The following is a 27,715-nucleotide window of genomic DNA, read 5'->3' on the forward strand; positions in this document are numbered from 1 at the left end:
CACAATGTCCCTTTGCAGAGGAGCCTGATGATCCATATTTGTACCCCAGAATGAGGTGTTTACAGTGAATGCTCGATCTATCATTTGCAGGGAGTAAAAACTCAATTTCCTCATCCAGGAAACTCCCTTTCTGCTTAGGTTAAGAGCCCCCAATTTTTTTTTTTTTTTTACAATATACAAAATAAATCTATTACCAGATTGTAGATACAAAATAATTAGCCATTTACATGCAATAAACATTAGTATTTCAAGAAAAATATTTTAAATATAATAATATTACCAAAACTGTACTAACAGTATATCACAAAAGTTGTAGGAAATACTAAAAATCTGCAAATAACAGGATTTCTTCTACTATATTCTAAAATATATTTTTTCCTCTGGCTCTATTTTTGTTCATCAGTTTATGTTATTCATTATATTCCACAAATGAATGAGAGCATGTGATATTTATCTTTCTCTGACTGGCTTATTTCACTTAGCTTAATGTTCTCTAGGGCCATCCATGCTGTTGCAAATGGTAAGAGTTCCTCCTTTTTTACAGCAGAGTCATATTCCGTTGTGTAGATGTACCACAGTTTTCTAATCCATTCATCTGCTGATGGGCACTTAGGCTGTTTCCAAATCTTAGCTATTGTAAATTGTGCTGCTATGAACATAGGGGTGCATATATCCTTTCTGATTGGTGTTTCTGATTTATTGGGATATATTCCTAGAAGTGGGATTACTGGGTCAAATGGGAGTTCCATTTTTAATTTTTGAGGAACTCCATACTGTTTTTAACAGTGGCTGCACGAGTCTGCATTCCCACCAGCAGTGCAGTAGGGTTCCTTTTTCTCTGCATCCTCTCCAGCACTTGTCATTTGTTGATTTGTTGATGATAGCCATTCTGACAGGTGTGAGATGGTACCCCATTGTCATTTTTATTTACATCTCTCAGATGATTAGTGACTTTGGGCATGTTTTCATATGTCTCTTGGCCTTCTGCATGTCCTCTTTCAAAAAGTGTCTACTTAGGTCCTTTGCCCATTTTTTTGATTGGGTTATTTATCTTCCTTTTGTTAAGTTGTATAAGTTCCTTGTAAATTTTGGAGAGTAAACCCTTATCAGAGATAACATTGGCAAATATGTTCTCCCATGCAGTGGGCTTTTTTGTTGATGGTTTCCTTTGCTGTGCAGAAGCTTTTTATTTTGATGTAGTCCCATTTGTTTATTTTCTCCTTAGTTTCCATTGTCCTAGGTGCTGTATCAGTAAAGATATTGCTACAACATATATCTGATATTTTGCTACCTATGGATTCTTCTAAGATTTTTATAGTTTCCTGTCTTAGTTTAAGTCCTTCATCCATTTTGAGTTTATTTTTATGTATGGTGTAAGTTGGTGGTTTAGTTTCATTTTTTTGCATGTATCTGTCCAATTTTCCCAACACCATTTATTGAAGAGACTATCTTGACTCCATTGTATGCTCTTGCCTCCTTTGTCAAATATTAATTGAGCATAATGGCTTGGGTCGATTTCTGGGTTCTCTGTTCAGTTCCATTGGTCTATATGTCTATTCTTGTGCCGGTACCAGGCAGTTCTGAGAACAGTAAGGGCCCAACATTTGAAGTACAATTGGTTGGACGTGATTTCTAGGGCATTCCAGCTAGAAAGTGCGTATGGCTTTCAATTCACCCATTAGCGGGCAAGTAGCAAATCCAGTGATCGGGTGTGAACGAGGTGAGTTTCATTAGGGGAAACCTGGCAGGATCAAGTCCCGGGTAGTTCGGCTGGGGTGGGGATTGGGATCCTTGAGCCAGGAAGATAGCAATGCTGCAATTGGGCTCCAGCAATAGTATCTGAGGATGAAGGACTGGAATGGCTGGGACCTCTAAATGTTCTGTTCTATGTGACGTCTTTGCCTCTGCTGGAGCCCCTGAGGGCAGAAGACCATGGCCTTTGTCTTCAGTGACTGGCAGGTGGGTGGTCTCCATGGTCTGTCTCTACTCACTCTCAGTACCCCCAACTCTCGGCTGCTTCTTCATGTTTGGTTATTTTTAAAAACAAAACTTTGAAATGTCTTGTCAGTATCTCACAAATGCTGTTCCCCTTCTGCCCACAGGCTCCACTCTTCCAACAAAGCCTCTCTGTACTCCGGACGAGTCATTTTTTGCCTGGATTATATTATATTCACTCTAAGGTTGATCCACATTTTTACTGTCAGCAGAAATTTAGGACCCAAGATTATAATGCTGCAGAGGATGGTAAGCAGGGAGGATATCTGTGGTTGCCAGTGTTCTTGCTGGAGTTCCTTTCATTGTTGATAGGAGGATTTTGTCCAAGAGTGACTATTGCATCTCACAGTCAGGAAGGTTTGCTTTCTTTGATGTGTTTGCATCAGGGACCTCTTCCGGGTTGCAATTGAACAAAAGATGATTGTTAGGAGCGAACAGTACAATTCAGTGAGTTGCTAATGAAGATATCAATTTAGGTGTACACTTCACCAAGCACTTTCATTTGAGTCTTCATAATTCACTAAGAGCGCAGGCAGGATCGGGACTGTTATATCCATCCCATAGATGCGGACAGCAGTCTTGGAGGTTATTTTGTTTGTCTGGAGACATGCAGGGAGCGAGAAGCGCAGTGAGGGTTGAACCGTCTATCTGTAGGTGGAAGCACCAAAGAGCCCTTTCATAATGCTGCAGAGAGGGAGCCCTGCAAGGCGACGTGGCTTTCCGAAGCCGGTTTTCCAGATGACCCAGACCTCTCCTGCTTCTGTCTGCAAATCAGATGGGCGTTGGGATGAGCTCATCTGGAGGTTCCTTTCCAACACAGAGGTTCTTTGAATCTGTGGTTTTGATTCAAAGCATATCTAAGACATCAAGTCACCATGAAGTCATAATATGGGTGCAAAAATTTCAAAAAAATCAAAGTGTGCACTCTTGTTTAATAAGGATAGCTTTGGTTTTTCTCAGAAAACAAACCCAAAAAACGAAGGTGATAACTTAAGGGTTTAATGAGCGTGGGAATCATGAGAGATAGAGAAGGGCTTCAAAGTTGGGTTTCTCCTTTGCTCACAAGCTGGTCCTTCACTCAGAAAGCTTCTGCTGCTGAGTTGGTTTGGAGACCTACCAACAAAAATTTAATTCTGGAAAATAGATGTCCCCAGACCCAAAGGATATGATGGCCATTTAAAAAATATATATATTTTATTGATTTCAGAGAGAAGAAGGGAGAGGGAGAGAAATAGAAACATCAATGATGAGAGAGAATCATTGATCGGCTACCTCCTGCACACCCCACACTGGGGATTGAGCCCACAACCCAGTCATGTACCCTGACTGAGAATTGAACCGTGACTTCCTGGTTCATAGGTCAATGCTCAACCACTGAGCCAAACCGGTTTTGGCAATGATGACCATTTTTAAAATCAGTGAGCAAACACTGGGTGACTTAATTCCTCAGGCCCTTAAACCTCTGCTCTCTCCGTGGTCAACTGAGCAGACCCACCACCCGGGCACCATCCTGACTCGGTTCTGATGTCTTCCCCTGACAGCTGATCGACGTGTTCTTCTTCCTGTTCCTCTTTGCTGTGTGGATGATGGCCTTTGGCGTGGCCAGGCAAGGGATCCTCCGGCAAAATGAGCATCGCTGGAGGTGGATCTTCCGCTCGGTCATCTATGAGCCCTACCTGGCCATGTTTGGCCAGGTGCCCAGTGATGTGGATGGTGAGCCTGACTTGGCCTGGGTGGGCCCAGCTGAGAGGAGGCTGTTGCTTCCAGAGCCAGGGCTCCCCATTCTGACCCTTGGGGCTGTTTTGGAAGCACATGGCCCGAGTTGGGCCAACACCAGGGAGTGAACACTGCCCTCAGAAGCTTTGCTTTCCTCCTGAACAGAATTTTATGTCCACCTTAGTGCCCAACACATGGTAGAGACCATCATCTTGTGTCCCCTGGGCTGGCCCCTCCAGGGGTCCTCACGTTACCTTTTGGTTTCTACATCCTCAGGAACCACGTATGACTTTTCCCATTGCACGTTCACTGGGAACGAGTCCAAGCCGCTGTGCGTGGAGCTGGACGAGCACAACCTACCGCGGTTCCCTGAGTGGATCACCATCCCGCTCGTGTGCATCTACATGCTGTCCACCAACATCCTGCTGGTTAACCTGCTGGTCGCCATGTTCGGGTGCGTGTCACTCAGGCGGTCGCTGGTGTCTGTGCCACGAGGGCCGTGCCGGGGATAGGGCTGGAGGAACTGGGAGCAGAGCAGAGAAGGCCATCCTTGGGGAGCTTGTGGAAGAGCCATAGGGGACAGGCTATCTAAGGAGGTGGGGCCTCAAAGAGACTGTATTAAAAATACAGGGTGTCCCTATTAGCTGTGCTGGACGTTTATTTGACACCAAAGACCAGCCCCTGTAACGGCCTCCAGGACATTCAGACTCTCCACAGTTAGCATCCGGTTCGTCATCTCCCTGAGCGCCCGGTGTTGGCACGATGGGGACAGAACGCAGTTCGGCTCATCTCCAGGGTTCTTGTTCTCCATGGAACTCAGCCGCATGGATTCTAGGGCTGTAACAACTCAGCCTTTATTTAGTTGCTGCTTTAAGAATCTCCTTTCAATACAAATAAAAGGAGTCAGGAGAGTGGCTCTCCTTTGCGGCTTATGTCTAACGAAGCTGAGGGAGGATGTGATGGTGACTGCAAAATATTTTCATTGCGTTTGGCAATTCTTCATACATTTAGAAACTCATGGTTTTCATTTGCCCTTCCTCTTCGTAGGAGAGTTTCAGAGTCCCATGTGGTAGTTTCAGAGGGAGTCCCTTGTTTTTATGTTGTGGCTTTAAGGGAGGTAGTCATTTTGAGTACCTGGCACAGACAGGCAGTTTAGCAACAGAATGCAAATTTAAAATTATTTGTTAAGCTTTGAGGTGAAAGAGAAACCCTTGGTGGGGGCCGGGTGGGGACACGTGTCTCTGGGGACATGGCTGGGCAGTGAGGGGTTACCTGGCCTTTCTGTGGGCAGGGAAGTCCTCCGCCAGCACAGCCTCCACACTGATGCTTCTGAAAGGTCAATGCTCTGCTTGAACTTGTGAAAGGGTTTCAGTATTTCCCCATAGAGTTCAGGGTACATTTCGGGCTCCTTAGCTCCCCCTGCTCAGGCCATCTGTGACCCGGCCTTCAAACACACCTTTAGGCTCAATCCCTGCCATCTTTCCTGGGCAGGCACCCATGTGTCTGTCCTGAGCAGGGTGCTCTGTCATGCCTGATGCTTTTGTACATGCTGGCCTCTGCCGGGGTGACCTATCCCATCGTGACCTCCTCCTGCCCTGCTCCTGCTGGCCCTTTAAGGAGCCAAGTGTCATCCTTTCCCCGAGTGGTCCCAGTGCCCTCCCCACTCTGCGTAGAGACTCCCTGGGCCCCTTGCACAGTGACAGCCTTCTCTCCTCCCTGACAGTAGCTCTGCAGGAGGAGCGCGTGCCTGGCTCAGCACCCGGCACTTTGTGGGTTTGTTTGCTGAATGAAAGGAGCAGGTTCTTTTCTATGTTTGGTTCATTAATTGGTTATTGTTGGGAGCTGAGCTGCCGGGGCTGTTGTTTAGTGAGTGCTTGACAGGCCAGCAAGGGACTCACCGCATAGATGTGTAATATCTGTTCTGCGCCTGGTGCCGGGGCCACGAATGTCATGTGGCCATTGGTCCCATGTGAACTTAAAGAGGGCATGTGCGACCCCTCTCTGCCCCAATCTGCCAGCCAGGGAAGGATGAGGAAGGCAGATGCCTGTGTGGCTCACAGGAACTTAGTCAATGATGCTAGGCAGGGGATCCCCACATCTGCGCCTGCAGAGACTGGTGGCAGGTGATGGGTGATTCTGTGTCCACGTGTGGCCGGGAAAGGGAGCACCAGTTCCTAAACTTGAAGTAAGAGAGAGGGGAAGTGGGCTGCTTAGGGTCCTGTTTTAGTGATAACATCCTGTCAACTGTCACATCCAACACCAGACAGTCCCTGTAAAACCCACCACTAATACCATTTCCACAGACACGAAACAAGCAGATGGCGGCTCCCAATGCCGAGGTCTCTGCGATCCACGATTCAGCGAGCCTCAGTGAGGCACAGAGCAGATGATGACTCGGCTGTCCCAAGTCTGTGTGTTGTGACCTGCTCACAAAAGCCACTCTCGAGGCCCCTGGCACATTTGTGACCCATTATCTGTATTACAATCATGAAATGGGAGCATTTGGAGCCCAGCCTGTCATTTTCAGGTCGCGGACATGCTCAGCGACTGGGGCCTGGGCTCAGGGCTGTCTGGCTTGCCTGTGTCCATTCGAGGCTCGACCGCAGGTCCCCTGCCCATGAGCCCAGGCTGTTGGGCTGTACCCCACTGTCGCCCCATTCACTGTTCACTGCTTAAGTGTGACAACTTGGGGACATGTCTTCCTTGGGGGGGTTTCCCAGACCAGTCCCGAGTTAAACCAGCACCTTTCCTCTGCTAATTCTTGTCTGGGAACTTGAGAGGCACCGGAGCAGTCCCCTTGCCATCCTTGGGCTAAAAGTTGGAACACAGGGTCTAACAGCTGTGATAGGTGTTCTGGGCTTAGTCTGCCTGCCAATGCCCTGCGCTGTGACCCCTGTCTGGCACCACATTAAATATTTATGTACAGGCTTAATCATACACAATGGCCACCTTAGGAACTATAACGTAAAGGCACGGTTGGGAATTTAACACAGTGTCAGAGTGCTCTCTAGATGGTGTTCCACGGAGAAAGGAAATGGGGCAAACATCTGTGATAATTCTACATTAAAATGATTGATCACAGGCCCTGTGTGGCTTATCAGAGACACGAAGTTACGTTAAGGTCAGTAAATGACTCAGCCCAGAGACATGGCGCTTACGGGCGCCGTGTTCTGGAGATAAATCCACCCCAGGCATTTCTTCTGAGAAAGACTCGGCAAACATGCTCTGATCTAGGATAATATCTCAGGATAAAAAATATTTTTAATCTTAGGAATAATACATGTTCATTATGAAGATGTAGAAAAGTAGAAAGAAAAGAAAATAATCACCCGGTATAGCAATCTAAGGGAGGGTATTGAAATGGGGTGAAAAAAGAAAAAAGAAGATCAGATCCTTACAATAGGAGCAGTAGCTAATATTTATTGACCCAGTCTCATGTTAGGCACACCCAGGTGCTCACATGTGCAACCTCATTGAATTATTAACCATTTTAGTGTAGGTGTGGCTCTGTTATCATTTATGAATGAGGACCTAGAGACAGAGAGAGATGTGTTCTGCTGGTAAGGGAGGAGATGAGCTCCGGCTAGTAATATAATATAATATAATTAATATAATATAATATAATATAATATAATATAATATAATATAATATAAATGCAGCATAAAAAGGCTATGACACAGCACTGTGGTGCACGGAGGACAGAGTGATTGACTGTGACTGACATTGGGGGTGGGGCAGCAGAGGTGACATTTGCCCAGAGGACCCCAGGAGCCCAGAGCCTGGCCAGGGAGGGAGAAGTGGGGAGACTAAGGTTGTCTGTGGAGAATGGAGTACCTCAATGGCAGGCAGGGAGGCAGGTACTAGGTTATAGAGTGTCTTTTATGCCAGGTTACAGGGTTGAGACATTTTCCTGTAGATGAAGGGAGATTTGATGGGTCTTGACACAGGCCTATGGCAACGTCTTAGCTGTGTTATCTGGTAGCAATCTACCAAATCGAGTTAGCACTTCAAAAGTCAATGCAACAAAATCTCTGGTTGTCTCTTACTGCTGATTTTGAACCTGAGATGTGGGGAGGATTGTAACACATGCCCCTGGGGTATTGTGAGGGTGCAAGAAGCTAGGGTCACCAGGGTCATGGGCAGTGCTGGCTGGAGATTGCTGGCGTGTGGGCGAGGAATCACAAACAGAAATCGTATGGAATCTGAGAAAAGCCTCAGGAGGGTTTACCTGATGGAAGTCCATCAGGCAAGTTTCTTGTATTTCAATTTCTTCTAAAATTCGGCCATTGTTTTAGCATCTACTTTTTTTTTGTAATTTTTTTGCAGACGTTTCATTCTGGTCTGTTGATCAAGCTTTCTATTTTGGTTTTTACTACCAAATGGCTTTAATTACTGCTTTAAAAATCGTTTTAGCATCTGTTGTACAAGTCCCCTCATTATTCTTATTCAAACTTTCCTGGCTTTTCTTGTATATTTAATCATATGGAGGCGCCTAAGTCTCATCTTCTGAAATCCTTTTTTCCTTCAAAAAAAAATCTTGTGAATTTTATTGTCATGATGTTAACTTTGTTGAATCATTTAGGAGAAGGAAGCTGGCATTTTTTAAAAATGCGGTGTCTCCATTTATTCACTTATGTGCAGTTTCTCCATGAAGTTTTATTCACATGGGTCTGGCAGATTTTTGTTACATTTTTTTCTAGCCATTTGTCGTGAGCAAGATATGTTTTTCTAATACACATATATTTTAATTACCACTTTTTGAAGACTATTTAAGTTGTGCTTATTTATTTCAGAACAAGTCTCCTTACTGAATCCTTTTTATTCTCTTTTCTTTTTACCCTGCCATGGAAGTTTCCTCCTCTTTCTTATTTATTAAGCTTTTTTCCTAATCAGAAGTGGGTGTTGAATGTTGCCAGAAGACTCTGGCAACGATTGAAATAATATTTTTCCTTTTGATCTGTGACGGGTTATGAAAATGATGAATCATATGCATGTTCTCAGTATTTAGTCACCCTCTGTTCCTTGGTCACTCAGCGTGCTGCTGGGTTTCATTTATGCACAGGCTATCCGAATCCCAAACATTTGTTATCTCTCGGTAACGTTTTCAGTGTCAGCTTCTGAAAGCTTGTCTCTCTGTGGGCCCCTGCGTCCTCCTCCTCTCCTGCTCGAGGAGGGTGCTCATGTGGTTGTAGGAGATGGAGCATGGTTACCACCAAAAACCTCCCACCAGCCCAGCCTGGGAGCTGAGGCCACGATGTCACTAGAGATGGAGAGTCAGAGGGAGTGTAGCAGGATTTCTCTCAGGGAAGGGACTTAGACGGGGCAGTATGTGGGTTGGGGTGGGTGACAGCCTGGATGGGAGAGAGGACCCGAGCTGCTCCGAACGAGGGCCTTGCTGTGGGGATGTGTGTGTGTGTGTGTGTGTGTGTGTGTGTGTGTGTGTGTGTGGTGTGTGATTATATAGTGAGATTACATTGTAAGTACAAGTTTGAGCCTAATTGTTATATAAGTGTTTTCCTAAAGTATAAAAATTAGTCACAAGCATAATTTTTAATGGTGCCTAATGTAATCATGTTGATTAACCATAGCGTGTGAGGCATATTTTTAGTGTCGAGCATTTCGGTTGTTTCATTCTGTTGGGGCGGGAGCGGGGACAGCCATTACTATGGTGCTGTGGCAAACGGCCATGTGTGTGTATCCACTCACACACTGTCTGTCCTCAGTACCTCCTTAGTCTTGGGTGAAATTTCCCTAAGTGACTGGGTCAGAGGGGCGAACATGTTTAAGGCCCTTCATGAATGTAAGGGCACATTATTTCCGAAAGACTCGACACCTTGGGTCTCTTTGTATCTAACATCATAATAGACTGATGACAAAAAAGAGACTCCTTGCAAGGTCTTGAAATAAAAATAATTTCAGAGTTTATTCAACTTTTGTGTGTGTGTGATTAAAAAGAAAAAAAAACAAAACCAGAACCAAAAGCCAGACACCATTCTGGCCCATCTTGAATTGGAGAGTGCCTGGTGCTGAGCTGTTCTGGCCCCGATGCCAGCGTGGACTTTCTGTCCTGTCCGGACTTGAACGATCAGGGTCATGGACAACAGTCAATAACGTGGTGTTCGGCAGTGAATGCCAGTGTTTGACAGTGAATGACAGGCACGCGGAAGCTGAGCTTGACCTTGTCTCCCCCGCCAGCTACACCGTGGGCACCGTCCAGGAGAACAACGACCAGGTCTGGAAGTTCCAGCGGTATTTCCTGGTGCAGGAGTACTGCAACCGCCTCAACATCCCCTTCCCCTTCGTCGTCTTCGCCTACTTCTACATGGTGGTGAAGAAGTGCTTCAAGTGCTGCTGTAAGGAGAAGCCCATGGAGCCATTGTCCTGCTGTGAGTGCCGCACCATGTGTGCTGGGATGAAAGGCAGCGGTTAATTTCAGGGGGGTGTGCCTGGTCCCTAGCTGAGCTATTAGGGCTAATTCAGCCGCCTCCCCACTCATGTCTGTCTGTCCGTAAAGCTTGGGCATCGGGCCAGCCTAGTAATTAATTGAGACCCTGTTGTCCATCTGCCAGGGCAGTCCTATTTGGGGAAATAACTTTGGGATGGACATGATAATCATTTAAATAGTATGTTGAACAAGCATGATTTACGGGATGTTGCTGCCCTTGGCTGCTGTGAAATTTATTCTCTGGGAAGCGTTAGCCTTGATCCCGCAGGGCTCATGACTTTTCTGGCTGCTCTTAAGGAATTAGAAAGCTCCCAATGACTTCACTTGGTAAAATAGTTTCAACTTAGAAATTAGAACGTACAGTCCACTCTAGTAACCAGCCCATTAATCGCCATTCGGAGGAGAGACTCCCCCTGTATGCTCACCTCCTTTCAGCTGGTAGAGTTGTCAGAAAGGGGCCCATTGGCTTGTCCCTGTCTTTCTGGCTTCCCCTCTCCCCCGCCAGCTGCCATTGCTGACCTTCAGCATGGGGTGGGGGTGGGGGGAGGGCGGTTGGCCGGTGGGGGAAGGAGCAGGAGGTCCTGTCTAGAAACAGTGGTCTTGGTCATGGCTGGTTCCATGCTCTCTGGCCCAGCACATGTTTGAAACTGACCCTTTACTGTGGGGGCACTTGGTGGGTCCCTCGGCAGTGGCCTGCTGCCCTCTCACCACAGTTCTGGATGTGGCAGTGCTTTCTTAGGGCCTGCCCCCCGGGCCTCTGGTGTCCAGGGTCCACTGGGCATGCTCTCCCTGTGGGGCCCCACTTCCTTCTGGAAGGCAGGAGTCATCGTGTCTACAGGGGAGTCTGTTCTCTCTCTCAGGTGCTCACCCATTTCCTTGGCCCTGACAAACTCTGGGTGGCAGGCGGGTCTCTCCCAGGCGCCTCTCCTTCCCCTGTTCTGGGAGCCAGGACCTCTCACTGTCGGATTCCTGGTCACACCTGTCACCGTGCAGGCAGCAGGCACCCAGCTGTGCCGCATCAGGCTAGTCTCCATGCTGAGCAGCGTTTCCTTTGCCACTCTCCTCCAATGGACGCATCCCAGGAGTAATTTGAATATCTGCTGTGTTTTCCTGCCTTGAAGAGAATCTTTCCCGAGCCCTTCCCATCTGAGCAGGATCTATGACAGGTGTGGATGTTAGTGAGATGCACAAACTTGGTTCCAGAAATGACCTTTTAGCCATTTGGGAAAGAAATGGGTGCCTCAGTGTTCATGAATGTTTCAGTTAATCTCATCACAGATTCTAGACAGCCACCAAGGACCAATGAAAAAGTTCTCATGCAATGTCTAAACAGGTGCTCAGTAGGATAGAGGCTATCCTTGCTCTCCAGTGGGGGTCAGGATTGCAGGGAGCAGAACAAAAATGAAAAGGCTTTCAGTGAGAAATGTGGGGAGCACTAATTTTCCAGAACGTGCAGGGCTCCATGAGTTACACTATGGATACTTAAACCCCATACTGGGGTGAGTCAGGGAAGACTTCTTGGAAGAAGGTGATACTTAAGTTGAGACCCAGAGGATGAACTGGAATTAGCCAGGCAAAGAGGCAGAGGCTAGGAGGGAGCCCCAGTGCGAGGCGTGGTCAGGAAGAGGAGGAAGTTAGGTCAGATGGGACCAGAGAGGGGCCCCTAGAGCTGAGGGCTGCAGAAGGACTAATTGAAGACCCTGGGCCATGTTCCACAGCCAGGTTCTAGCTCCACACAGTCCCCAGCCCACCATGTCACAGTGTCATCCTAAATCCCAGGGGAAATGTAGGCAGAAGATATATGGTACTGCAAGAAGTGGCGACATAAATCACAATACCTCTCTGCCGACTGCATTTGTTTCCCTCAAGGTGGAAGTGAACAGAGAATCCCAGATCACCATGCGAAGTGATGCCCCTCAGATGCTGATGCTCATTCTCATGACTCAGGGAGGAGCAGTCAATTTGGAGTTTGGGGCCAGGGGAGGGTCTTGAAATGTGTCCCCTCTAACTGAAGCATTAATGGAAAAAAAAATCTCTGTTAAAGGGAAAAAGTCTCTGTTAATGGTAAAAAAAAAAAAGTCTCTGTAAAAGCAATCGAGAAAGGGAGTGATCTAAGGTAGAATCCGACACAAATAATTAGCGGGATACAGTCAGGTTGTTCTTGTCTCATGTTGGTTTTGCCAGGATGAGATAGAGACTTTCTGCCTTGTCCGTGCCTTGTGCCCACTGTCCTGGGTGCTGTGCGGCCTGTGGCTGCTGAGGGCGTGTTTGTGTTTCCTTCGGGTCTTTTCTCTGTTGTACCCAATGAAAGGACCCCCAATGCCACCAGCCATTCATGTTTCCTATCGAGGGGATCATTCCTGTCACTTCAGTGGAACCCAAATATTTAGATGATTCAGAAAGTAAAAATAGGAACTTTACCAACCTACCCATGATCATTGGGGGCAATTAAGAAAAATCTAACTTGCCAAGAACCATCATTTTTTTTTTTTTTGCGTGGAGTTCCTTAATGACATGGAAATGGAAGCAAACATGAACCTGACCCTCACTATTGGTCATAATATACTTCTGTGCTATCCCTGAAGCTGTGACCCCTAACATCTAGCTTTCAGGATGTAAATGTTCCAGTGACTCCCAACTCGTGTCACAGGTTAAAGAATCCTCTTAGTCATCTCTTTTAATAGCATTTTCAAGACATTAAATGTCACTTTTGGGTCATCATTAGCTATCACACCTGTGTAATTGCCTTTTTTGATGAAGAAAAGTGTTTTGACAATTTGGATAAGCTGCTGATTTTCTCCCCATCATTTTGCCTTGGGAGACAGAGTGAGTCATTTTGGACTAAAAGAATGGAAAGTCTTCCTATCGGAGATGGAAGCTGGGCTCTGGGATTTTACTGTACTCAAGACCCGGCCCGAGGTCAGAGGCACTTGGTGACTTGACTCAGAGCTGTCTCTGGCTGCCTGACTCCGAGTCACGGATGAGTGTCTCCAGGGCCCTGGGGAAGGCTGTGGGGATAGCCTATGCCTTCAGATTGGGAGGCAAATGAATTGCCAACTAGAGACTCTGGCCACGGGTTCTATATATTTTTCCTGAATGGTTCCAGAGAAAAAACAAGCAGCGGTTGAAAGGTGCAGGAAGGAAGATCTGGACTCCGTGTGAATCAAATACAACGTGTAACAATTAGTGCTACCTGGAAAAAACTGAATAGCGGAGTGAGCTAGTGAATGCCTTGTCACTAGTGGTGTTCTGCTTGGGGAGGGGCTACAAGGGGTGAAGGTCCGCTCTCTTAAGATGCACTGTGCTCACTCCAGGTTCAGTAGAACCGGGAAACTGAGAAGCCAGCAAATAGATAGGAGCTTCAGCTTGAGGAAGCAAACAGGTTAGAAATGACCCGGTTAGCCTGCACCTGTCTCCCCCTGTGGGCCCTGGGAAAGTGATGATTTTACAAGTGTGAGCCATAGACACTCTTGCTCTTCAAACAGTTCTTACTCTCAGGAAGGAATAAAGAAGGGGGATGGGAGACCCCAAAGGACGGGATCCTTTCTGCACACTGAAGTGGTGCAGTGGTGACTGGAGGGAGGGAGCCCGGCCCTGTACTCACCACTGGCTCATTTGTTCCTCCTTAGAAATCTCTAATTCCAGAAACGGCAGTGCTCTGTGGGTGCCACAGCCTCTCATGGTAATTTGTTTCCTACATTTACTTTGCATTTGCCTCCAATGTTGGGAAAGTCATGGAATTTAAGCTTGAAATTGCTCTTCTTTGGAGAAAAATGCAAGGTTTTTCAAGTAACTTTCAGAAAAGGTGGGATCCAAATTTAAATTTTTGGTGACATATTTAAGTAATAAAAAAAATGATGCTACCCAGTAATTATATTTTTATGAAAGTTATTGTTTTTCATGATTAAAAAGTAATCAATATTCATTAATAGGACATTAGAAGAATATAGAAAAGCACAAATAAGAAAGAGCAAGGGCACATGTAACCCACCACCCAGAGTTAAATATTGTTAACATACTGATATTTATTCTATTATTCTGTCTGGGAGTATGATAATTTGATCTGTGCACATATATTCATACTTTAATTTGTTCATTTAACTAATAATACATCATGACCATTTTTTTAAACTCAAAAATAAAAATCTGCATGACAAATTTTAACTGGAATATTCCAATGTATCAGTGTACCATAATTAATTTTACCAGTCTCTTCTTAAACATGTAGATTTTGTCTTCTTTGTTATCATATACTATTATGATAACAGTTCTCTGCATTCATTTTCTTTTTTAGCACATCAGTGGTTTTTTCCCTTGGAATTATTTCTATAAGAGAAATTTCTAGATGTTTAAGTCTTCGGATATTGTCTGGACACCCACTCGTCCCCACCCCCTGCGGACGTAACCATGTACAGATTTCCCAGCCTCTGGGAAGCCTGTTTATCTCCGTCTTTGCCAGCACAGGATATAGTCATTATTGAAGACCCGGCTACTTCTCTGGGTTGGTTGGTGAAATGCTATGTCATAATTTTCACCAGCATTTCCTGATAAAGTTGGGCCATTTTTTCTTGGTCCTTTGTCATTCCCACTCTGGCCACCTGCATCCAGGACTGCCTTGTCCTTTCTGTGCTGATTTTTAAAAAAAATATTTTTATTGATTTCAGAGAAGAAGGGAGAGGGCGAGAGAGATAGAAACATCAATGATGAGAAAGACTCATTGATTGGCTGCCTCCTGCACACCCCTATTGGGGATCGAGCCCGCAACCCAGGTATGTGCCCTGACTGGGAATCGAACCCAGGACCCCTTGATCCACAGGACGACGCTCAATCCACTGAGCCACCACAGCTGGGCTGTGCTGATTTTTAAAGCCCTCCTCTTAGGCTCCTCCATACATTTTAGTTAGAGGAAAAGACATTGGAAATGATGCTGTTAGGAAAAATACAATCGAAAGAGATTAAGTTAGGAGTTATTTTCTAAAGTGAATAACCACCCTTTAAAAATAAATCTTGCGGGGAAATGAGAAAAATAAAGAAAAGAAATAAATGTGTATTTGCTGTGTAGGGTTTGCTTCAAATCTGCCACCTGCATTTTGGCTGTCTTTGACTCCAATGAATTATTTTTCAATTCAGGAAGATTATACAATTCTCTCTAAGCTCTCACATGTTGAGGAACAGATTTACAGGTAAAAACTAAGTGCATTTGTTCCAAGCGGACACCTGTGCGAACAGGCGAGGGTGGCAGTCCATGGCACTGGTACCAGAAACACAGGGGACATACTGGACATGCTTCTCCATTCTCTTGCTTGCCTGCCATCTGAAAGGTGAGGCACCGCAGGAAGCTGAGCTAAGACTGCAGGAACATGCCCCAGGCCCACGGAGCAGCACACCCGGGCTGCCCTCGGAGGAAAAGATGAGACCTGAGATTTTCCTGGAGGTCTGTGCCCAGACCTCACAGCTCAATGGGGTGGCAATGTCAGACCTTATTTGCTTCTCCATCAAAATTCCTATCCCTGTCTTAAGTTGAGGGCAGGCAACCTATCAGGATATATATATATATATATATATATATATATATATATATATATATATGCCTAAGCAAACGTTTGACCATTTGACCAGTAGCTATGATGCGCACTGACCACTGGGGGGCAGACGCTCAATGCACAGGCATGGACACATGGAACAGACTGATGAATCTCAGAGGAAAGGGGGAGGTGGGAGAGGGGGAAGAGATTAACCAAAGATCTTACATGCATACTGGCCTGTGGGGATCGGACTGAAACTGGCAGTCCGACATTCCCCGAGGGGTCCCGGAATGAGAGAGGGTGCAGGCCAGGCTGAGGGACCTCACCGGTGCATGAATCCATGCATTGGGCCTCTAGTTTAACAGAATGATCCAGGTAGCATTTTTATGTCATCAAAATGGAAGAGGAGCACAATGAAATGAGAACTAAAATTCACTAGTGAAATGATTATGCTAAGTCACAAACCACCGAGACAGGCTTTGGGTCACTCTCTGTTTAGAATGGAGATTGCGTTCCTATTTCATGCCGGCAGAGAAATTCATCAATATTCCATCTCTCTGCGGCTGTCACTAGTAAGTAACATTAGTCAGATCAGCCTGCCCAGGACGAATCGGATTCTCCTGGCACCAGCATCGCCAAAACACCCAGAGGGTGTTGATTCAGGAGCAAGGGGCAAATGAAACAATTTGAATGTTTTTCTTTGTCTCGTTATTAAAGGTTTCAAAAATGAAGACAATGAGACTCTGGCATGGGAGGGCGTCATGAAAGAAAATTACCTTGTCAAGACCAACACGAAAGCCAACGACGCCTCAGAGGAGTATGTCCATCCTTGGTTTCTGCTCTGCAAGACGCCCTGTGTACCCAGCTGGCAGAATGTAGGCAGCTGATCTGAGCGGCTCTGTAGAGAGAAATTACAGCCGAGAGCAATCGCACCCAAAGATATTACCCAGGCAGTTGCGGATGACAAACAGTAAACGTGGGGTCAGCTTTGCAGGGAGGGGCAAACTACCAGCCTGCCATTCTGATGGCCCTTCCAGGCGCTGGGGAAGGAGTATCTGGAGCCTGCAGAGCAGGGCCCTAGAACCTGGTGACAAGAATGTAGGCCCCTCTGCCATGGCTGCAGAGGTGGGTTCTGGGAAGACCCTCAGGTAATGGGCAATGGGCATCACCAGGCAGGTGCCACACAGGTATTTCTTGGATGGAGTAGAGACATTAGAAGATGGAAAAACAATTTGGTTGATGTGTTGCAGACTATCCCTGAGAATCCTGGACATCCTTTACGGATCACATGCAGCAGTTATAAACGTCCCATAGAACCAGCTAAGCCACTAAGCCCATAGATCAGTGGTTCTCAACCTTCTGACCCTTTAATACAGTTCCTCATGTTGTGACCCAACCATAAAATTATTTTCGTTGCTACTTCATAACTGTAATGTTGCTACTGTTATGAATCGTAATGTAAATATCTGATATGCAGGATGGTTTTAGGCGACCCCTGTGAAAGGGTCGTTCGACCGCAAAGGGGTTGCAACCCACAGGTTGAGAACCGCTGCCATAGATGGTCCACATGTCACGTGCTATGCAGGGCTGCTAGGAGCGTGCCTTTCTTATCATGTGAGCTACATGGTTTGTGGTCACGTCACAAATACTGAGCACTCCAAACTCACCTCAAAATTCACTCTAACAAAAATGAGTAAATATAAGCAGCACGTGAATCCCATGCATGAGCCTCAGCACAACCATTGAGGAGCATGGGACATGTGCTCTTCCTCTCTGAGTGACAAAGCAGACGCCCCAAGCTTTCTCCATTTCCAGAGTCTGAGACCCTGGCTTCAGAAGGGAGGGATGGACCTTATGGGCCACCTTCCACCACTCCATCCCCACGGGTAGCGTCTATTTGCTGCACTTCTAGCTGTGGTGAGAGTGGAATTCTGCTTCGTTTGGGTATTAGGGAGAACGTTAAAAAAGGTACCTACAGCTGACATTGATTTAGTTGGAAATGAAAATGATCTGTATTTTTCTCTTTAAAAGACTGGAAAATGGAGCCTAATAGCCCTTTCTCAATCTTTCTCTCTCTCTGCCCCTTGAAGAATGAGGCATCGGTTTAGACAGCTGGATGCAAAGGTATCGTTTTGTTTATAGTTTGAGAAATGTTACTTTCATCTGTTATCTTTGTGCTTTCAGCGAGAGGCCAGTGGTTATGGTCCAAAATTAGAGGTTATTTTTTAAAAAGCAGATGTGACTGTTCATATTCAGCTTCCCTGCGTAACATTCCCTGGGTGCTGGAGTGGACCTGCTTCTCAGATGCACGAATACACATGTGGGCATTAGGCATAGGGCGAGCAGGCCTGGACCTGGCATGATGTCCCTTCCACCAGGGTATTGGTCAAAGCAGCCCAGGCCAGCCTGGCTTCAGGTCGGGGAGGAGCAGACCGCCGCTTGCTGAGGGGCGGTACGTGTGCGCAGGGAGAAAGGACCTTCGGAGATATGCTGTTACATAGTAGTGCATCTTCTTATGGCTACTCTCATTCTCAGGTTGTATTGTTGCTACTTTTTAATTGAGGGGCCGGGAAGACTCCTAAGTTATTAGAGTTGAATACTGTACACAAATGATCACACTAGGATGCATATCATGTTTATACCAGTGGAGATCAGAAAATATTTATAGAATATTAAGAGAATGTATGAAAGGAGCAATAGGGGATTGTATTCTAAGACTATTTCCATTCGACAGATGCAATATGTACTATATAGAAAACCTTATATGATATATTTGCCTTTCCATATTAAGTATTTATATTTAAACATATTGTCTGCTGCTTCTGTGCCTAGACCACATAGCAAATCCAATTTACTGAGCACCTGTCATGTGCTGGCATGGGGCTCAGGGCCATCAAAGCAGCCCTGCCCCTGGATCCGTGCCCGGGCCCTTTGTTCAGTGGTCTGGGTGTGGGAGCATTTGCAGGCTGACTTGTGCAGTGTGGGATTGCGGGAACAATTTCCTAGGCAGTATTCTCATGCATTCCAGATTGCCTGGTTTGGGAATACAGGAGCTAGCGACTTGTCTAGGTGTTGTGTTTGTGGAGAAAACAGGCTGTTTTTGTTGTTGTGTTGTGCTGTTTTACTTGTGGGTTCACTTGGGTGGCTTTGGCAGGAGCTGCCAGAAAGTAGGGGTTGGGCTGAAGCTTCAAAAGCCACTCCTCAGTGCCGACCCTGTTCTGGGGCAGAGAATGGCCAGGACGAGGCAACCATGGGCGGGGCAGAGCCTCGGGCCTCCTGGACAACTGCTGGGTCTGGGCAAAGGTCATCCCGGGCACTGGACAAGCTGACCTGACTCCCGGGGACCAGGGAGACCTTCGCACCAGTGAGGGTCTGGGCAGGGACACCGTCAGAGGAGACAATGGACCTGAGCAGTGGAGGTTGTGGGAGGTGGGGGCTCAGGGAGTCGTATATCATGAAATCCTATTGAAGGCTGTTTACCACATGTGCCAGCCAGGAGTCTCCGGGGACCTCAGAGAAGTGCTTGTAGATTCTGTCTCCTTAGCATGCTCCGGGCTATGGAGATCACCCCCTTTTCTGGTTCTGCAAGAAGCCCACCTAGGCTATGCATTCTGTAGGTTTGGGACGGAATGGACAGTTTCCTAGGGAAGACTCAAACTTCACAGCACACAGTATGGGCCATCGTCACCCATGGGATTTAATATCTCTCCCTGCTTCTTGTCCTGCTTCCCTGGCCCCCTCTCCTGTTTATTCCCTCCTCTATCTTCTATGCCTCCTCTTCTGAGTCTCCATTTCATCCAGATAAAATTTAGAGATCATCACTTGTTTCTTTAGCAAGCTCTTGGAACCTTACACCCTACTTTAAACAGCTTATTAAAGCCATTCTACCATCAATAAACACAGAGTTCTCCTCAAAGCCCCTCTGGTGAATAAAGAATCTCTCCACCTCATTGTTATACCAGAAAACAACAGCATTCACAGATGCCTGTAAGTCTGTAAGTAGGGATCTTACTTCATTTTCCTTTTTCAGGGAGCCACTAACCCTTACAGTTTCTTTTTGTTCTTTAAAATAGAAAGTTAAATGAAGAGATTATTACTGAAAATAAGCCCAAGTTAAACACAGGTTTTCTTATATGCATGCATACAAGTCCTTCAGTTGATCTCTTACTCCCCGCAACCCTCCCCGGACACTGGGGGGTAAGGGAGACCAGGGGAAGGTCAAGGGGAGAAAAAAAAAAGGAGACATATGTAATACTCTTTGTGATACTTTAAGCAATAAAACAAAATTAAAAAAAATTAAAAATAAACAAAAACAAAACAAAAACACACACACAGGTTTTCCCTGAGTGAGTGATATAGCAAAGTAAAGGCCAACTGTACACAAAAGGCATTATGTCTGTAACTTTTACCAGGTGCACAATGATGGCATGTAATTTCAAGTGAGATTCGTGCATCTTGTGAAATAAACTTATGAAATATGCATGTATCAAAGATAATTTTATTATGCCTTTACAGAAATTGTTTTACTACTTACCCTGTTTTTTTGTTTGTTTGTTTTTTGTGAGGAGGGACACTTTGCAAAAACTTGATTTATTCGTATTGCATATACGAATTCGTATTGCACAACTTTATTGGTATCTTATAACTATTCATATTTGTTACATATAACATTATTTCTAAATATTATTTCTCTGTGTTGTTAAAATCTATTATTTCTATGTAGGAATCACTAGTGATTTGCATTTGAGTTAAACTGATGCTAACTGATGCGAATGGTCATCTGCTAGTGATGTGAATTCAGAAAGTAAGCGGTGGACAGGGTCTGAAACATCACCTCCCTCGCTGTCCCGTTCCAGGCATGCACCACACTCACTCATACACACATCCGTTTGGCGGAAAAGCTATCGAGTGGTAATTTAAAATTCAAAGTTGGAAAATTGATCTTAACACCAGTTCTTTTTCTTTTCCCCCAAGCTTAATGATCTCAAGGGTCTTCTGAAAGAGATTGCTAATAAAATCAAATAAAACTCATGGACCGTAATGGAGAAAATTCTAATAATAACAAGGTAAGTCATTTTAATGGCTCTTTTTTGCTCTGAAAATGAACATATATTAAGACTAATTGAAAATTATGATCTTTTTCTTAGTTATTTTATTTTCACATATTGTCAGATTTGAAAATAATGTGTTGTGTAAAGAACATAAACAATATTGGGTTATAGGACGGAACAAGAGGAAGCCCCTGGTCACACTTCCTGCACTGACTTCGCTCTCAGGCCAGAGGTTGCCGCAGCCAGCAGCGGGCTCATGTACTCTTCCTGATGTTTTAAAAGCACTGGCAACCTGGACAGCTTGGTATTCACTGAATCAAGGTCACACTGTTCTGAGACTTGGCATTTTTTTCTTTCTTATCTCTGTATCACGGATGTCTTTACAGATTAGTGCCTGAAAATGCACCTCCTTGTCACGACCCATCATTTATGTTTGCTGCTGTGGGACATGCAGATGTCTGTGTCTTGTCTGTTTTGCTATCAGCAAACATATATTGATCACCTTTTACTACCAAGCATGTTCTTGTAAGGCACTCAAGATTTTAGCAACCGCTCATTTGCACAATAAACATGAAATTTGATTAACTGGCCAAGTTGAACCCAGGGCTTTGCTGTCTCGTCTTCCCATTGGCTTTCATTATGTTTTCTCATTACCTGTCCAGATTCTGAAACCAATGCTTAAAATGGTGTTGGGGACACAAAGACCTAGGAAAAAAGCAACGGGCATTTCATTTTGAGTAGATTTTGTTTTTGAGAAAGTGAATTGTAAAGAATGGAAATCCATAGGCTAACTTCCCTCCCTCCCTCCCTCCCTCCCTCTACCCCTCCCTCCCTCTTTCTTCCTTCCTCTCTCCCTCCCTTTCTTCCTTCCCTTAATATTTACGAAGTGCCTACTGAGTGCTGAGAGAACTGTGCCAGGACCTGTGTTGAGGCGCAGACACTGAGTCCTGCCTACACATTAAGTCCACTGTAGAATTTCTATCCACCGAGTGACTGTTACAGGGTAATTGTGACTATCAGGTCTCTTTCAATATATCTTGACACTCAATACTTTCCCTTGGGTTCTGACAACTGTAGATCATGTTAACAAGCCCTCTATTAGGGGGGACTTTGTTGGAATAAGATTAATGCATATTTTATATCATCGGGAAGGCAGGTATAGCCTCCCAAGTTGCTCAAGAAAAGAAACTTTGCATGTTTAGGAAGAATGTATTTCAAGTCTTTCATAGTGGTGTTAAATGAAAACAATATTTTACCTTTTAAAAAATTATAATTTGAGTTTTGGGACATTTGCCATTTTGTTTAAGTTATGATCTGATATATTTTTTAAAATCGGGAAGAGATAAAACAATTATAATGATTTTTTAAAACCATAGAGATGAATTAATCAGAAAAAAATTCAAAATGAGATGTGTATATCCATGTCTTACAACCTTGATCTCCACATCTCTCATTCTTTTCCAAACGTGTTGACTGTGAGTAAAATGGAGAAAACAGACTGGCTTCTTATGAACTTGCCCTTGTTACTTAATGATTGACAGTGACTTGGGAGAAGGACTTCCCTTCATTTCTATGTGACCCTCCGTGAAGGAAGGAGGATGAGAAAAGCATACGAGGAAACGGGCCATTCATTCTTGACCACTGTGTCTTTTGGAACAATGAATTGGACGTGTCCAGTTTTTTAGACTTTTTTCTTCTGGATATAAGATCCATTTTCTTTTTGGTTTGTTATACGTCTGGCATATCCTTAAGGCGTTCACTGAAAATGCAGCTTTCTAGGCAACCAGCTACATGCTGTAAGAGTGATTCTTCCTGTGCCTCTTTGGTACCCCTCTCTCCTGAGGGTGATGGTAACTCTCCTTGGGCAGGGACAGGGAAGAGAACGCCAACCCAGGTGGGAGTGATCTGACAGTGGAGGTAGGACAGGAGCGGACACTTGGGGGCAGGTTTTTACCCATCGGCCCATCTGGGCTCTTCCTCCCTGAACTAGCCTTTGATCCAGTGACTCGGGATGAAATAGCAGACGGTTGTATATATATATTTCTTTCTCCTGCACTGAGGTTGAAAGGAAGTAAGACCCAGAGTGAGAGGAAAGCCATTTGTTTTCTCATAGCTTTGTACTTAAGACCTGAGGATCACGGGGAGGGACGGTCACTGGAAATTGATTAATCCCCACACAATAATCCACTGGTTCTTGCATTTGCTGCACTGAAATTCTAGTTCAGTGAAAGAACTTGACGTTCCTTTGGAAGTCATCATAAAACATCATTTTGATAATTACCGCATTTCTTAACTTTATTGCCAACTCATCCTTTCATTTATGCAGAAACTGCCTAGCAAGTACAGTACTTGGGGACTTCCTGGGTCTTCACCCAGACAGAGGGAGCCTGGCCATTTGGCCCTGGTCATGCTGCTCCCATAGGCAAACTGGCAAAAAATTGTACCCACGACCAGCATATTACCCATATATTTGGAAGCAAATTGTATCCTGAGAATGTAAGTGGGGAATCCATTCTCCACACAGTGTTCTCCCTTTGTTTTCCACAGACCTCTGAGTGGAAAAGACATAAAGAGGCTGACGAACCTCTTTGTTACTGAATGAGAACTGCTCAGCTGGGGGTCTTGAGCACCCATGTGCTTGAACCTGAAGATGAGATGTGTGACGGATTTCACCGGAGAAGGTGGAGATGAAGGAAGACCACCCTTATAGTGCTCCCCTGAAGGCTGCCCATTACCTCGGGGCCTCGGTGACCAGCACTTGCTGTTGATGGTTTCAAAGTCTGCTCCCTCCTTCTGCCTATACTCCCACTTTGGCCATGCCTGTCCTAGGAGAACATACCTCCTCAGAATATGAGCCTGGCCGTGCTTTCCCTCTATGTCTATCTGTGTGGCTACTTCGTTGATCTCCAATCAATTCTCTGTTATTTTCCTTTTTGTATCATGTGACTAATTCGTTGGCATATTGTGAAAAGTCTCCCAAATCAGGTCACATTTTAAAACATGCTGTTGAGGGAGAGCCCACTCTTCCCAGGAGAAACTATTTCCTCGCCTCATTCAGCTTTTTATCTCAAAGGGGGCGGCAAAGCTGCACCCTTCCCTCTCACTCACCTGAAGCTCCAGCCAAAGGAAGCACCCCGTTCCTGACAATGTGCAAATCACCCCAACATGGAGCTTTGAGAGGCACCTCTGCTTTTCATTGGGTGCTCCTCTCTCTCCTCTTATTTATTATTTTCCCATTAAAAATAATTTGTGGGTATTATAGAAAATTTAGACTACATGAAAAAGTAGGAAAAATATAAATAATCCCACTACCTAAAGATAATCACTGCTACCATTTCAGGAGGCTTCTCCAAGTCTGTTCCTATGCATGTTTTAGCTCTCTTTTAAAATTTTACACAATGTCATTATGCCATATATACAATTTCATATAAGCTTTTAATCAAAGATGTTTTCTTATAGCTGTGGCCTTCTTAAACACTACATTAATAATTGCATAATATTCAGCCTCTAATGAGTTCCACAGTGTTGGTCACCGAAGGCTGGTTCCAGTCGGTCAGTGGGATGAGCATCTCTGTGCGTGAATCTTTCTGCCACTGTGGAAATTTCCCACGGCTAGATTCCCACGAATATGTATTGATGATCAAACCTCTTACAAGGCTTTTTTATAAATGCACAGCCAATAGGGACTATTAACTTGAGTATAAGATAGGAGATATATGAACCTAGAGCTCTTAACATGAAATATTATATTTAATCTTTAGTTTAGGAAGAAGCCAACGTGCTTATTTAAATATTACGCATGGTGAAGGCAATCGTAGAGAATTGGCGAGAATATCTTATTGAACAGGCCTGGTCCCAGCTTTCTCTGGAACAGGTGGTATCTTCACCCCAAAGAGATGGGCTGCAGTACATAAGGCATTCCGAATGCCCATAGTTAGTTTCCTCAGCTTTGAGTAGACTATAAACTCAGTGGCCAAAGAGGAAAATCTTAGAAGGAAACTCTTAAAAGATAATCTAATTAGAAAAACTACAAAAGCATGAACCAAATGAAAAAAAACAAAAACTGTTTTCCTTTTGTCTGGGCAGCATACTTAAAATGACTCCTCACAGCATTCATGCTGCTTGCAGGAAGGAGCACAAATAACAGCAGTCTTTGTACTTCAATCCCATTAACAGCCTAAAAGGGAATCTTTGTCAATAGGGTCGATCAATTCATGGTTTTGGACACTGAAAATAGATGGGATCAAATTTACATGACAAACATTGTCAGTGAATGGCATTTGGGAGATGTCTCTGTGAGAGAATGCCACTTTCATTTCACCATGGCAACTAGAACCTCTGCCTTTTCTGAAGCCACAGAGAGGAGGCTTATGTCATCTCCACACTAACCGGAACAATAAAGCACACAGCACTGCATATGCTCATGTAGAGAGAACCCACAGTCCAGGCCCATACCCTCAATTCAAGTAGGAACTTTGAATAAAATCAGTACATTAAATTGAAAACCTCCCATAAGACAAAACTTAGCACAACTCTTGGCTGAACCCCTTAAATGAAGCATTTGTCCATATCTTCAGATTTCCACTGGCTGTGTTTTTGTTAGTTTAACACAGGCCTATCCCCATCAGCAGCTAAAGAAGGTCTCTGTTGACACTGATATCAGAGCTTGCTCAATGCTCAGAATTCACTCATGTTGGAGAGAGAGGGGTGTTTGTTGCAGCTCGCCTTGGCCAGTAGGTGTTTTTTGCAGGGCTACTCTGTTTTTTTGCATAAGAAGTCATTCTTTTAGGTGTCGCTCATGAAAATAGCACAGGTGTTGAAGCACCTCTAATCCGAGGTGCTGTCTGTGTGGGGTCCTGAGAGCGCCCTGTGTACCTGTCCACGGCCACTGGTAGTCCAACTTGGTTTCAATGCGTGGGGTAATGAATTAAATAATGGAGGAATTGGCATGTGTTGTTCTTGTCATTCTTTGAGAGAAAAAGAGAATTCCTTAGTTTGGTCAGATTTATTTCTGTAGAGACTTGGTTCTGGTGACTGGAGCTGACTTCTCTAAGCAGAGGGCTGAGTGAATGCAAGCAGAGAAGGTCCCGTGGCTCTGGTTCCTGCCAGCATGACCAGGTTTGCCCATGGCCCACCTTTTGTCACCCCAGCTAGGCCCCCACCTGTAGCCCAAGGTCTCCAGCTTCACTGACCCAGAGCCACCCTCCTGCCCCCACCCCTCAGGTGTGCCTGGCTATTGAGGTAACAGGGGTCTCCTACAGGCACACAACAGGTGATGTCCATTGTTCCCAACCCCAGACGATGATGAAGCGGGGCCCATCATCACTGAAGCAGGGTCCCCCTGCTCCTAGGCCACATTTGCTCCAGGGAGGGTTGGGGACCTGTGTGTGTGTCATTTCTCCCACCCACCCTGCTGCTTCTCTGTCCTCATGGGACTGAACTTTGTGGTCGTCATGGATACACTCCCTGCCCACAGCCTCTGTCTCAAAAACAAAAAGCTCAGAAGTGGGGCTCTCAACCATGCTGGATATGGGAGGTGAGCATCCATGCCCTCTGACCCCAGTCCAGGCACGAGTAGATGGGCCCTTATTCTCTGAAGATGGAAATTGTTGGGAAAAACTGCCTTAGGTGGCGTCTCCGGGCGCTGCTCAGACCTGAGCAGACATTTCTGAAGCACAGTTGTTTTAGGATTAAGCTGGGGCTGTGGGGGCTGCACGAACACATTCATAGCATCATTTTAAAATAAATGTCCTCCTACCAAGCTCTTGTTTGACAAGGAGGAATTTCCTTGTCTAGTAGGTGCAGTGCTGGGATTCAGAACTGTGGGACCCTCAGTGGGTTTTCTAACAGGTTGCAGGGCCGGGATTCAGAACTGTGGAGCACAGTGGCTGCCTGAGAATCCCAGCTTTGCTGTTTGCTTTGCTAGTTTTTGTCTTGCTGAATTTTGAGGTGGGGGAATGGTGCTTGCAATGATTTTGTGTGGATGAAAGGGAAATTCCAGTGCTCATTTGCCTTCTTGCTTTCAAATAAGTACGAAGGAGCTAAGGATGCTGCTCCAAGCCCTGACTCCCCAGGCCTGTGGTCACTCTGGCCCCCAGGAGGCTAGAAGCCAGGAGTCTCTGTCCCTGCCTCCTCCATCCTCTTTTCCCCAAATGTCTCCCCTTTTCACTCCAGCTCTGGCAAATGGCTCTAATGTCTGGTCAGTTTTTCTCGGAGATGAGTGAGGAATAAAAGAGAAACTGGCCTCTAGGTTGATGGAGAGAGCTCTCACCTCCAATTTCACCGCTCGTGTCCTCAGGACAAGCCTCCTGATTGAAGTAATACCACTGCAAAGTGGAAATCGCCCCCGGCTCCCTCTGCTTTGTGGGAATCTGCCACACTCGGGGATTATTCCAGAAACAGGCTTCCTTTCAAGCCGCGCTGTCAGCTTCGTTCAGGCGGATCGGGCAATTTATGGAGCTGAGCCACGTGCCTTCAGTGACCCAGAACTGAAGACACTGGGGAGTTCCCAGCTCTGGGCCAAGGGGAAGGGGGTCAAGGAGGAGGGGGGACAGGGGGCAGGGCTTCTGCACCCCCTTGGGTTTCCCTGACAGCCCACCTCCCCAGGGAGGCCCAGGCAAGGCACATCAACCTCCTCTGCTCCCTGATGGACACCCCCCACCCCCAATCAGCCCCACGGCCCACTGTCCTTGGAGCGTCAGGAAGCAGGAGAATCTCATTCCACAGGAGAGTTGTTTGCAGGCCGGAAGGATGATTTTCCTTCCACTCCTGGGAGCTCTCTGCCTTCCTGCCCCAGAATCCCAGACACGGTCCCTTCTTTATAAGGTTTTCTGTTCGGATCCTCCTGTCACTGACAGTTTCTCCCCCTAGTAAACAGAGAGGAGGCGTTCCTGTTCCGACTGGGAGAGCATTTGACTTGGATGCAGCACTTCACGCTCAGAGAAGGAAGGAGCATTCTCTCTCACCGAGCACCCGCCTCTGC

At 45.6% G+C, this 27,715-nt stretch overlaps 1 protein-coding gene across 1 annotated transcript in view; it reads left to right on the top strand.

Moving 5' to 3' along the window:
• Positions 1 to 20,748, top strand: part of TRPM8 (transient receptor potential cation channel subfamily M member 8) — a 65,037-nt gene extending 44,289 nt beyond the window's left edge. Inside the window, exons 19-25 of the mRNA XM_023759561.1 lie at positions 2,103 to 2,244; positions 3,537 to 3,708; positions 3,988 to 4,165; positions 9,908 to 10,098; positions 16,400 to 16,499; positions 17,773 to 17,806; positions 20,657 to 20,748. Of these exons, the coding sequence (XP_023615329.1) occupies positions 2,103 to 2,244; positions 3,537 to 3,708; positions 3,988 to 4,165; positions 9,908 to 10,098; positions 16,400 to 16,499; positions 17,773 to 17,806; positions 20,657 to 20,707 (868 nt within the window). The 3' untranslated portion in view covers positions 20,708 to 20,748. The remainder of the gene's footprint in view (positions 1 to 2,102; positions 2,245 to 3,536; positions 3,709 to 3,987; positions 4,166 to 9,907; positions 10,099 to 16,399; positions 16,500 to 17,772; positions 17,807 to 20,656) is intronic.
• The last annotated feature ends 6,967 nt before the right edge of the window (positions 20,749 to 27,715 follow it).

Source organism: Myotis lucifugus, unplaced genomic scaffold (assembly GCF_000147115.1).
Source record: "Myotis lucifugus unplaced genomic scaffold, Myoluc2.0 scaffold_3, whole genome shotgun sequence".
NCBI classification, from domain to species: domain Eukaryota; kingdom Metazoa; phylum Chordata; class Mammalia; order Chiroptera; family Vespertilionidae; genus Myotis; species Myotis lucifugus.